Genomic DNA, 12,500 nt, shown 5'->3' with positions numbered 1-12,500 from the left:
TTGTCGTACTTCTGGTCCATCACCATGTTCTCTTTCCATTTCACGTCTTCTTCTTTATATTTCGCTTTCACCGATTCAGAAGCAGTTCCTCCGACACCGCCGCTTATTCTGGAAGAAGCACTTCCGACAATTTCCTTATCCGTTTTCTTAGTGAGAATAATTGGTTTAGTTGCCGTTTCTTTACTGTCGGGGTTTTCACCACTGAAGGAATCGTTCACCTCCATACTGCTGTCTTCTGTAATGACAAGTTCTGTTATATTCATGAGCTGGAATTCCTCGTAATCTGCGGTCGTCCCGTTGACATCGTCCTCGATGATTCTACCATTACCAGTACCACTGTTCGTGGCTGTTTGCGTAGTCGTTCTGGCTGTAGTCGTCGTTTTGGTCGTGCTAGTAGTCGTAATCATGTTCGTTCGATCTTTTTCCATAACCGTCTGATAATTTTTATCGTCGTTTTCTCGTTTCGCATCGACTTCCGGTCTGTGGACCCTCGAATCGGTAGTATCTTGTAAATACGTGTTGACATTTTTAGCTATTTCTTCACCAGTCTTGTCTATGTTGTCTCTGAATTCATTCAGCTGATTCTCGATTTTTCTCGATATCGTTTCTTTGTGTATTTCTTGGAACTTCATGTGACTATTAGACGGGTTACCGTTCAGTCTGCCCTCGCCGTGTAAGTCTGATGATTTCCCCCGTGAGTCCGATGACATCATCGTGTACACCTTACTATAAATAATCATCTGCTCTTGGACGTAGTTCTCAAACCTCTTGGTGTAGTCATCCATGACGTTTTGTAACTCGGCCTTGACCATAGACTTGACCAGGTTGGGTAACATAACCGGATTTTGATCCAACGCGTTGAAGTTGTAATCAGGATGGTCTTCTATGGCGTTTCTGTTGTGCGAGTGAACAGATCTTCCTTGGACAATTTCGCTGCTCAGCTGACCCACCTCTTGTTCTAAAAGCGCCAACCGCCTGTCAAGAAGGACGTGGGAATCGGCATTCGCGGAACTATCTCTCACCCTCCTCTCTAAATTTTCTATCTTCTCGGCATTCAGTTCCCGTTCTTTTGACAGCATCGTCTGCAGTTCGTTCATCTGATGTTTGTAAACGTTCACTTTCATTTCTACGGCGCTCACTCGTCTCCGAAATTTTTCCTCAACATCGCAAGACGACTTCATCTTGTCACGTGGTACCACGAAACTGAGAATGCAATTGTCCTCCATGGTTTGGACATTCATAGCTTGGGCGATAGACTTTAATTCGACACAAAATAACAAAGAAAGTATCAGAAACATGATCACTGTAGTGTTGAAAGCCATTGTGGAATAAAACAACAGCAATTATATAACTGTATTTTCCTGCACTTTAACCTTTTTGTAAACTGTTTAGTCAATGCACTTTAACCTTTTTATAAACTGTTTAGTCAATGCACTTTAACCTTTTTGTAAACTGTTTAGTCAATGTTTGAATGAAATTTTGGTATCGATTTCCAAAAAAAAATGTTATTTTAGAATCGAATACTCCGTCCTTAGAATGACACAAAGAGCATGAGATATGTCAGTCCACACAATTTTAGGTTTTGTTTCAACTTTCAATTATTGCTCCCTGCTTATTGCTTTCCCTCGTGGAATTGTGTTTTAATGCCCAGACAAGACCATTGGACAATACCGAATCAAGTACACTCCATTTCAATTCTTATTGTAAATAATATTATAAAAATTACAACATCACAAATCTTGAAAAAGTGGCCAGTGATTTGTTTAATAATAATCCAAATTGAAATAAAAACTCCTGGAAAATAGGAATAGAAAAAAAAAACAAGTTAAAACACGTTTTAAAAACAATTATGGCACGACAAAGTGTATCACTGGATCGGAAGTTAGTCTCTGAACTTTGTGTGTCAATTCGTACGAATGCAGTCGATATATTTTACTTATCCCCCCAAAAAAGTCGAGATTACAAAATCTTCGGCTCACATATATTTGCACTTGTGGCATTCGCTTATTATTTTTATTATCATTGTATCGAGTGGATTAGAGATGTATCATCGTTATGTTGGCGAGAGGAAAAACCAAAACCACAGGCTGCTGTGAGATTCCATCATCGGCAGACCGACGACCTAAAGTAGTTATAATAATAATAATATAATCACGCCCGTTCTTCGCTCTACTCTATACTCTGATGTTCTGTTCTTCTCTTTAACTCTTGATGTTCTTCGCTCTACTCTGATGTTCTTCTCTCTGCTACTACTGCTACTGCTGCTTCTGCTTCTGCGTACTCTACACGTTCAAACGATCGTCTTTTTTCTTCCCACCCGCCGCGTTACGATATAATACAGCACCACTCACGTTCAAATACCGGTGAATTTTCGCACGTGAATTCGTAGTTGAGCGTAGATGAACTATTAGTAGATAGCACCGACTTGTATTTTCCACTTTGTAACCCACCTGCTCAAACCGGTATCAAATCACAGACCCTGTCTACTTGGATTTTTTTTTTTTAATCATAATTTTACGGAGATAAAAAATTGTAGTCGGTTATGTGGTCTTGTGGTATGATGACACTCGCTTTCGGATCGGAAGGTCCTGGGTTTGAGCCTCGCTCGGCGCATAGTTGAGTCCTTGGAAAAAGGCTCCTTACTCACATTCTGTCATTCTCTCACCGTACTCAGGTGCAAAGTGAATGCCTGGCCGTTAAAGCGTTGTCTCTGTTAGGAAAAAACAGTAAGATCGTCTAATACCAGTCATGTCCCGTCCTAAATGTTAGGTGTTGCTGTTGGTCAGGATCCCTTGTAAAGAGCATTGAGCACGTTTAGTGGATATCACGCTATATAAAAGATCAAGTTTGTTTGTTTGTTTTTCTTGTTTTGTTTTGTTTTTTATTTGTTTTTGTTTTTTTTGCCGTTATATTATAGTTAACTTTAAAAACCAACAATTTACCATCGCAAGATTTAAATGACACTTCAAAATCCTTAACATTTATTATCTGTACCAAAAGTAAGTTAAAATCTTTTGGTGATCGCTCTTTTCAATGTTATGGCCACAAACTCTGGTTTAGTCGATCCCAACCCATCAGAGAAATCGAGAATATCTCAAACTTGAGTTGGGTGTGAAGTTTTGGGGAAAATCCGGAAATGGCTGGTAAGGAGAGAGTTAAGTTTTATATATGGAACTTTAGTTAGGTTTTTATGTTTTATTGAAGAAGGCCGTGAATATAGTCTCTTTAACCAGTTGACTGTCCTCTACTGGAAAGACACGTCATTTAAAAATTTGGCCAGAAAACTCGTCCTTCAAATATCGATTGATTAAAATGACCCTCATCTTCGCAAAAACTCTCAAACCTGGGACTTTAATGAAGACCTCACAAATTCCCAGGTTTGAGAGTTTTGGCCAAGATGAGTGTCATTTAAATCGATAAAATATGAAGGACGAGTTTTCTGGCCAAATTTTTAAATTAAGTGTCTTTTCCAGAGTACAAGAGTTAATCGGTTTAACACAAAATCTGTAATTTCAAATTGCTGATCAGTTCCAACTTCACAGTCGCTTTTCAGGGAAAAAAACCGAAAGTGCCGGAAACGGGGCTCGAACCCGGGAACTCCTGGGTCAAAGTACGATGCCTTAACCACTCGGCCACCTCGCGCCCCCAAATTATTGCGTCACAAAAGAAGACGATGATCACCAAACGAAAGTGAAAAATGAGTTGTTGTTAGAAGTTGCTATGGAAACAAATGATTCCATTGGCTGAGCTATTGGTTACGGCTATGTGATCTCGTGGTTCGGAAGGTCTTTGGTTCGAGCCTTGCTCGGCGCATAATTGAGTTCCTGGAAAAGTCCCTTTCTTACATTCTCTCACCGTACTCAGGTGTAAAATGAATATGTGGCCGTTAACAGTGTTGTTTGTCTCTATCGGAATTTTTTTTTGGTAAATATCGCCTAACAAGCGTCATGTCTCGTTCTACATGTCGCGCGTTGCTGTTAGTCAGGGACACTTTGTAAAGAGCTTTTAGCACGTTTATTGGATATTGCCCTAAATAAAAGCTCATTTTTAAAATTTTTAACAGGCGACAGGTCTCGTTGCTGTTGGTATAAAACCCTTTGTAATGCGCTTTGAGCACGTTTAGTGGGCATTGCCCTATATAAAAGCTCCAGTCTTTTTTTTAACGTGTTTGTTTGTTTTTACAACTCACAATTGACATTTTCCCGCGATCTTTGTCTTCTTTTATGACGATCAGGCTTTTAGTTATCGAAGGCTACCGTAACGGCTCACCCCGATATAAATAAATAACAATGTGAAACTGAATGTAAGCTTCAATTTAATATACCAAAACAGATAAAATGGACGTTTCGGGTCTCCCCTTTATCAACAAACAGGATGAATGAAACACTACAGATTAATGAGATTCATTCATCTGTAGTGTTTCATTCATCCTGTTTTGTTGATAAAGGGGAATCCCGAAACGTCCATTTTATCTGTTTTCGTAATTAAAATTGAAGCTTACATTCAATTTCACATTGTTAATTACATCTTCGAACTTCGAGCAGCAACATTTATACGCCCCAATATAATAATACCAATTCGATACAGCGGTTCACATCTAAGTAATATTTTTGAATAAAATCCTCATGATTAGAGTTCTACTACCTTTTGCTTTGCTTCTTCTAATTTGAACTAACTGCCGAAAAACTACGCCAGCCAGGCAAAGTAAGCTCTGGCACTTTTCTCCTCCATTCGTCTGCTGCTATCGCGCGGCTAATTAGAATATTTGCCTGGATTTCGCCCGTCTGCTTCTCTCGTTTGATAATATACATACAAGTCAACCTCCCCAACTCAACTAAGATCAAGAGAAAACGCCTTTGATTTGTATAATTTCGTGTGAGTACTCATTGCTCACCATGGGGCGGTTATTTCGCGCTAAACGATTTTACCTGTGTTCCATTTTTTCTTTCAACTGTTATATTTTTATTTCTATTCTTGTCAAAACATATCTATCTAAATCTAAAAATAATTTTTTTAAAAGATTTTGAGAAGGGGGGGGGGGGGGGAAGATGAGAAAATTCCAGTTTTCTGGCATTTGGAAATTATTCATTGAATAAACAAAATAAAGTTATATCTCTAATTTGTATCTTTTCCCCTAGTGACGTATAATAAAGAACGAAACATGACGCCGGTTCGGCGAAAATACAATTTTTTTTTTTCCGACAGAGAAAGTGCCGTTAACTCACCTGAGTACGGTGAGAATATCTATTATTATGAGGTAAAAGTTTTCCCGCGAAAATGTTTAAGAAGAAAGAAAAAAAGGCGCTTTTTTTTTTGGTCATCAATGTCCGAGAAAATTGAGCTCCTGGACATTTCAACCGTAATAATGATAATCTTCAATCTTGTATTTGCAAAGAAACCCACGGGCCCATCGCTGCAAATGTTCAGTTACAGTCCAATCAAAACTGGGAACAGTCACAGATTACATAAAATTAAGACATTAAGGAGCAGGCACTGGTGTAAGATAAAGATATGGACAAGAGTGTGTATGAAAGGTGCCAGACAAAGCAAGAAAGAAAAATACAAGAAAAAAAAAAACCATCCCAAAAACAATTCAGTCGACCTCGACTGGCTGGAGATCGAACCTCAGACCTTCTGATTACCGGTAAAGACGGTCGTTGACCATCTCCTTCTTGTATAAATCTATGGTCTGTCGTCAAAGGCATCATCCATGCTGCAATGATGAAATCTACATTCTATTGGCCATTTTCAAGGAAATCAATAGCCCGGTCGGTGTCTTGTCTCCTTTTTTTCTTTTTTCTTTTTTGTTGTTGTTGTTGTTTGTTTGTTTGTTTTGTTGGTTTATTTGTATTTGATTTGTTTGTTTTTATTTTATTTTTGTTTGTTTGTTTGTTTGTTGGTTTTTTGTTTTTTTGTTGTTTTTTTTTTGGGGGGGGGGGGGGGGGGGGGGGGGGTTAAAGAAATATTATTCATTCTCTACTACAGTTAACTCTTAAGTTTCATATATTATTATTATATTATTATGTGGCTATTATTTCAATTTCTATCACCACCGAAGGCATCCATGCTGCAATGATGTGACCTAGATTCCACTCGCCGGTCGCGTCGTGTCATGTTTTGTCTGGGAATGAATGATTATAATATTATACTACCCTTAAGCTATAACAGAAAGTAATACATTCACGATTAGGATACATTGTTCCATTAACTCACTCAATCCTAGAGATTTTTGCTTCTTTTCAAAATTGGGGGGAAAATGTGTTAAAAATGAGCATGTGCATAGATAGTTTTATTCAAATACCATTCATTAACATGTAAAAATTAAAAACATTAGCGTTGATACTATCTACGCCTTTAATTTGTCTCAGAAAAAAAATTTAGGCATGGGGTAAAAGTAACTCTGGTTAACTACGGATATAGTCGGTGTTAGTGTTGAGTGAGTTAAAACATTAGCTAACTTTGATACTACGCCTAGAATTCGTCTCAGAAAAATGTAATAAATAGTCATGGCACAAGGACAGCTGTACTAGAGGTAAAAGTAACACGGGTAAAATACGGATATAATCGGTGTTAGGGTTGAGTGAGTTAATGTGATAATGATTGTTTAAGCGATGTTTAAATTAAATGTAACCTTCTGTCTATAAACGGTGTTAATTGTGTCGGGTTGACTTTCAGACCGACGTTTACATAATATATACAGGTCTGACATCGGACCATTCTTATGGGCCTAGTTTAACATTGTTGTAGTAGACAATATTTTGCTTCATTTTTTTTCTTTTTTCTTTTTTTTTTTGGAGATTTCCATTACAAAAATTAGGCCACAAGGACTTGGGTTATAAGACCTGAAAATAAGTACACGTCGCGTCAAACTAAAAATTGAATTTATAAAGAAATATAGATAGTTCGAAGATGACGTCACTCACGTCTTTGTTATTGTTTTTTTTTTTTTGTCATCCGCGTTTATGAGTAATTCTCACTGAACTGTATTAACCTGACTATAAACGTTCATGGATACACATAGTTTTGTGTGTTGGCCCGTTATACTTCCGGATGGCAATGTTATGAGCTTCTCAGCCAAGCGCATACCGAGGGGTGCCTGCGCAAAGGCCGTAACGTCAAAAAATTCAATTTTTCGTTTTTTTACATAAATCAACTTGGGTTGGAGTAAGGTTTATTTCTACAAAAAAATATATGCAACAATATTAATCAATTAATTTTTATTAATTAAAACACGAACACCGTAACGTTTTTAGACAGATAATGTGACTGCCCAAAAGCCGTAGCGTGTAATACAGACTTAAGACGCTCTAAACAGTGCCTATCAGCCACTGCCCAGAAGCCTTAACAGTAACTACCGTTTTACCGCCTGACGAAAAGATGGAAATGCAAAGGTAAAGTTGACTGCCCAAAAACCGTATCTAGCAAGAAGGCGTTTGGGCAGGCATAGAATTATGCCACAGTGGTTACAATGGCGAGCTCAATGGCCTTGACTGAATTTACGGTCTTAGAGCAGTGAAAAATATGGGGTTGGAAATGAGAGTTAGATCAACTGAAAGACCGTAATGTGACATTGTATGAGATTCTACAATGACTTTGATGCAATATTGTGTTACAATCTTTTAAAATTCGACTTTTAACGTTCAAGATTGATGGTGAAAGACAACTGGGTAACAATTAATCCAAGTCTTGAAATTCCCTACATGCCAGTATCAATTACAGGATAAGACATCACAACTTAAGGGATGGGTCAAGCTCTGGATTATGAGACGGTTTTGTTTTTTTTCCTTTGGCCACCAATGAACTTAATAAGTCTAACTATTACTTGATTGAATCTGCGTTTTGATGATTAAGGAAAGCAATCCTGATCTTTTTTTTTGAAATGTAATTTTCATCTCGTATGCATAGATCTCATCGTAGGGAAAGAGAGAGAGAGAGTGAGAGAGAGAGAGAGGGAGAGAGAGAGAGGGAGAGAGATGCAGACAAACAAACAGACAGGCACAGAGAGAGAAAGAGAAAGTTTTTGTGTGTGTGATAGAGAAAGAGAGACTGACAGTTAGAGAGAGAGAGAGAGAGAGAGAGAGAGAGAGAGGAGAAGAGAGAGAGAATGAAAGAGGAGGCAGAGAGAAAGAGAGGGAGAGTTAGAGAGGAGAAAAGAGAGAGAGAAGAGAAAGAGTGAGGGAGATTTAGTGAGAGAGGAGAACGCGAGAGTGAGAGATAGAGAGTTAGTGAGAGAGAAGAGAGAGAGAGAGTTAGTGAGAGAGGAGCAAGAGAGAGAGAGAGAGAGAGAGAGAGAGAGAGATTTGGTTAGAGAGGGGAGAGAGAGTTAGTGAGAGAGAGAGTGAAAGAGAGAGAGAGAGAGAGAGAGAGAGAGAGAGAGAGAGAGAGAGGAGTAGTGGTAGCGCATGACTGCAACTCCAAATTCATTTCATCAACCCAGCTTGGGAAGTCTTCCTCTGCCCTATGAACTTTTTCATTGCCACCTACAGTTCTCGTTACTGGACTGCGGAGGACGCTGTGATTGCTGGTCTCTGGAGCTGCCCGACACCTTCACAGGCACCACTGTTCCCACGATTCCATCTGCACATATTTGATGCAGTTTTGCCATGTCCTGTTAAGGCGATTTGAGGAAACCCAGTATTCCTGGCATTTTGGAATGCAGGCATTCTTTTGATGGGATCTTTTATGATGTTTCCTACTTTTGGTGTTTCCCTGTTCCACATTAGCTCCAGTTCTCTTTCACTCTGAAGTCTACCATTTTGTTAGGTGGAAAGGTCTTCTTGATTTGAGTGGTTGTTGTTGAAGGTGCTCCCTTTATGATTATTTTTATAGGAGTGTTATCCATGGCTTCATCAATTCTTGCATCTATCCTTTGATTAGCGTCTTGTCTAAGACTTGGCGATGCAATGCCTCTCAGTGTTGGGAGCCACTGAGTTGGAGTTGACTTGAGACATTCTGCTATTATTCACATTGATTCTCTTCATCGGATGTCAATGCGGCTTACATGTGGGCTCCTCATCCAAAAAGCATTCTCACACATAGTAGCACAGTGCCAAAGCAGACATTCTCAGTACCTGTGGTGGTTCTTGTGAGTTTTCTCAGCAGGCTGTTTCTTCTTGCGATTCTCTTTGCAGTTCCCTCAATGTTTTCGGTAATTAGTTGTCTGTTAAATGTGAGGTATTTAGGATTGGAGTTTGAAGGTAGTATTGAGTTACCACCTATGATTTTCAATTCCTTTGTTGCTTCTCGATTATTCAAGTGGAAAATTCTGGATACTGATTTGGTGATGTTCATTTTTATTTACCACCGATCCAAGTATTGTTTCAGGCGGGAGGTGTCTTTGAGTAAAACATCTTCAATCTCTTTCCAGTTTTTCGATCGATAGGCTAAGGTCCAGTCGTCAAGGCATCCAAGTTTGAGTGCTTGGAAGTTTGGCATTTCAGAGATATAAATATTGAAGAAAGTTGGGGTTAAAACTGAACCTTGTGGTGCCCTGTTTTTAATTTTTGGTATTTTGCTTTTGTTTCCTCCCAATATGACATGAAATTGTCTTGTCCAGTCATGGTAGACAGCAGTTTAAGGGAATCATTTTTGAAAGCTTTAACATCGTCCGCCTATCCAAACAGATTCATGAGCTATAGTTAAGTCTATTAGGACTGCATCAGTTTTCTGGGTTTTTTCTCTCTCAAAGCCTGCTTCAATGTATGAGGTCAGTGCAAGGACCTGTTCACGTCTGATTCTTTGTAGTCTAAAGCCCGCTTGTTATGGCAGTACGCAGGGATTTACAAATGGGTTAATTCACTCTAGTACAATTCTTTCCAGGAGCTTGTATAAGCAACAAAGTAAAGATGTTGGTCTGTAGCTGGATGGTTCAGTCATTGGTATGTCTGGATTTAATATGGCTATTACTTTGGCATGTTTCTAAATTTGTGGGTATGTGCCATTGTCCATGATGACTGTCATAGTATTTGCCAGCCAGTTTATTGTTTCTGGTCCAAAGTTAGTAATCATGTCGGGGTGGGTATAACTCATCAATGCCAACAGTTTTGCCATTTTTCAGGGAGAAAGAAAGAGAAGAAGAGAGAGAGAGAGAGAGACGAGAAAGAGAGGGAGAGAGTGGGGGAGGAGACAGAGAGAGGGAGTTAGTGAGAGAGGAGAAAGAGAGAGATTTTGTGATAAGGAGATAGAGAGAGAGAGAGAGAGAGAGAGAGAGAGAAAGAGAGAGAGTTCGTGAGAGAGAAGAAAGAAAGAAAAAGAGAGAGTTAATGAGAGAAGAGAAAGAGAGAGTCGGTGAGAGGAGAGAGAAAGAGAGAGAGAGTTTGAGAGATGAGAAAGAGAGATAGAGAGAAGGAGAGATTGTTTGTGGAAGAGGAGAGAGAGAGAGAGAGAGAGAGAGAGAGAGAGAGAGAGTTTGAGAGAGGAGAAAGAGAGATAGAGAGAAGGAGAGATTGTTTGTGGAAGAGGAGAAAGAGAGAGAGAGAGAGAGAGAGAGAGAGAGAGAGAGGAGAGAGAGAGAAGAGAGAGAGAGAGAGAGAGAGAGAGAGAGAGAGGTGTGGAGTTGTTGAGTCCCTCTTTGGAAGAATTACGATTATTTGCATCAGAAAGAATGTTTACTATAATTTTAAAGTCAAAAATGTGTTTAGAGCTCTGTTATTTTCTTTATTTTCTCAGTGTTACGGTGTCATTTCGTACTCTTTAAACAAAGTACATCAGTCATTCACTCCTGCTCAAACACCGTATCGCAAGTTACTGTGTTATGGCAGGCCAGAATTACGCTTAGTTGTGGTTTTTATTGCACCGTATCACTCGTTACAGCTTTTGAGCAGAATGTGTTCAGGGTAATTTCTCTTGACAGCTCTGTCTTATTCCCGGTTACGGCTTTTGGGCAAACCTCCACCTGAGAACGGGATAGGCGGCATGCACTATGCAAGTAACATGATGTACGGTAAAGGGGCAGAGCGATACTGTGACATTTTTCAAAAAATGTCCCTGCACAAAAGCCGTAATGAAAATAGCTACGTAAAATGCGTCGTTTTATTAAAAATGACAATCTAAAAGTGACCGGGGTCCTGACAATCAAGCAGACTATATAATCACGGTTGTATTGGTATAAAAATAATCACTATAGTCTTTGGTTAACTATTTAAATTCCCTCCGCAAAGGTTTGATTTGCTCTCCTGAAAAATCAACGAAATCATCGTTACGACTTTTGCTTTTTATTATCTATAATATGAACAGTGTTGTGAGTAGAGCTCTTGGTAAATTTGTAAATAATCCGTGTTAAATTTTCATCGTATCAAAAACACAATGCTAATCAATTGTGATTTTTAACCTTTTCAGAATGCGTGTCTGTGTGTATTTTGATTGAGTAACGTTTGTTGTGAATCTGCAAAAAGTAATAAACAATAAATGAATTTAACAACTGCTTCCAAACAGAACAAAATACCCAACACGGAACGTTTCGGGTTCAAAACCCTTCTTCAGCCAACAACAAAATAACAAAACAATAAAGACATTAGTACATTCTGTAAGAAATTCTGTCGGTCCTCTCTGTTGTAGGAAAATTCTGGAAAGTCACCAGCGTCTTCTCTACAACAGAGAGGACATACACAATTTCTCTGACGTCAATCTTAAAATGTCATACTTCTAATTTCTACTTTAAATCCACTTTTTGGCCATTGGCTCATCCCGAGGTAATTCCAAATTGGAGGCATTGGCGCATGCGCAATGATATTATTATGTGCCAATCTAAATGTTATTCTTATTTTTCCCGCCTTTTTCCCAACTTCCGTTCCATAATATATTTATTTGCTTGTGTTGTGCGCATGCGCAATGCTATTATTATGTGCCATTCTAAATGCTATTCTTATTTTCCCGCCTTTCTTCCCTCCCAACTTCCCTTCCAGTATAATAATATATTGCTTGGTGAAATTGACAAAGTAAGTGCCTTTCCTACTTAACCTTTTTCTTCCTGTCCACGGTGGGTTAACTCACTCACCCCGAACACCGACTATATCCGTAGTTTACTGTAGCCATCGTTATGTTATAGCCTGACACTGAAATCCATAGGCATTTTGACGTCATTATTTGGTTTTTGCACCGCCTAGTGAGTTGTCGTTAGTAGAGCTCAAGGAACCAATTATTTCATTGGTTGAACTATTGAATACAACTCACGATTTGTTTTCTTTTGTGGCAAAAGACTGGCATTTTGACGTCATTGTTTGGTTTTTGCACCGCCTAGTGAGTTGTTGTTAGTAGAATTCATGGAAACAAGTTATTTCATTGGTTGAACTATTGAATACAACTCAACGATTTGTTTTCTTTTGTGGCAAAAGACTGGCATTTTGACGTCATTTTTTGGCCAGTATCAGGCCATAACTTTACGAAGGCCACGAGTGTACCAGGGTTACTTTTACCCAATGCCTATTCCTTACATTTTTCTGAGACAAATTATAGGCGTATCTAGTATCAGAGCTAATGTTTTTCTTTTTTTTTTTCATGTT

At 38.8% G+C, this 12,500-nt stretch overlaps 2 protein-coding genes across 2 annotated transcripts in view; one reads left to right on the top strand and one right to left on the bottom strand.

Moving 5' to 3' along the window:
- The window catches only part of LOC144978787 (uncharacterized), an 11,569-nt gene extending 9,196 nt beyond the window's left edge, over positions 1 to 2,373 (bottom strand). Inside the window, exon 1 of the mRNA XM_078925274.1 lies at positions 1 to 2,373. This exon is cut by the window's left edge and continues 1,127 nt beyond it. Coding sequence (XP_078781400.1) covers positions 1 to 1,322 — 1,322 coding nt within the window. The 5' untranslated portion in view covers positions 1,323 to 2,373.
- LOC144978786 (lipoxygenase homology domain-containing protein 1-like) overlaps positions 1 to 12,500 on the top strand; it is a 164,301-nt gene that overhangs the window by 53,709 nt on the left and 98,092 nt on the right. The gene's annotated exons all lie outside the window — the stretch shown is intronic.

This window comes from Berghia stephanieae, chromosome 8 (genome assembly GCF_034508935.2).
Source record: "Berghia stephanieae isolate SIO BIC M18660-M18661 chromosome 8, UCSD_Bste_1.3, whole genome shotgun sequence".
In the NCBI taxonomy this organism is placed as follows: Eukaryota; Metazoa; Mollusca; class Gastropoda; order Nudibranchia; family Aeolidiidae; genus Berghia; species Berghia stephanieae.
This window is presented reverse-complemented; position numbering and strand designations above follow the sequence as displayed.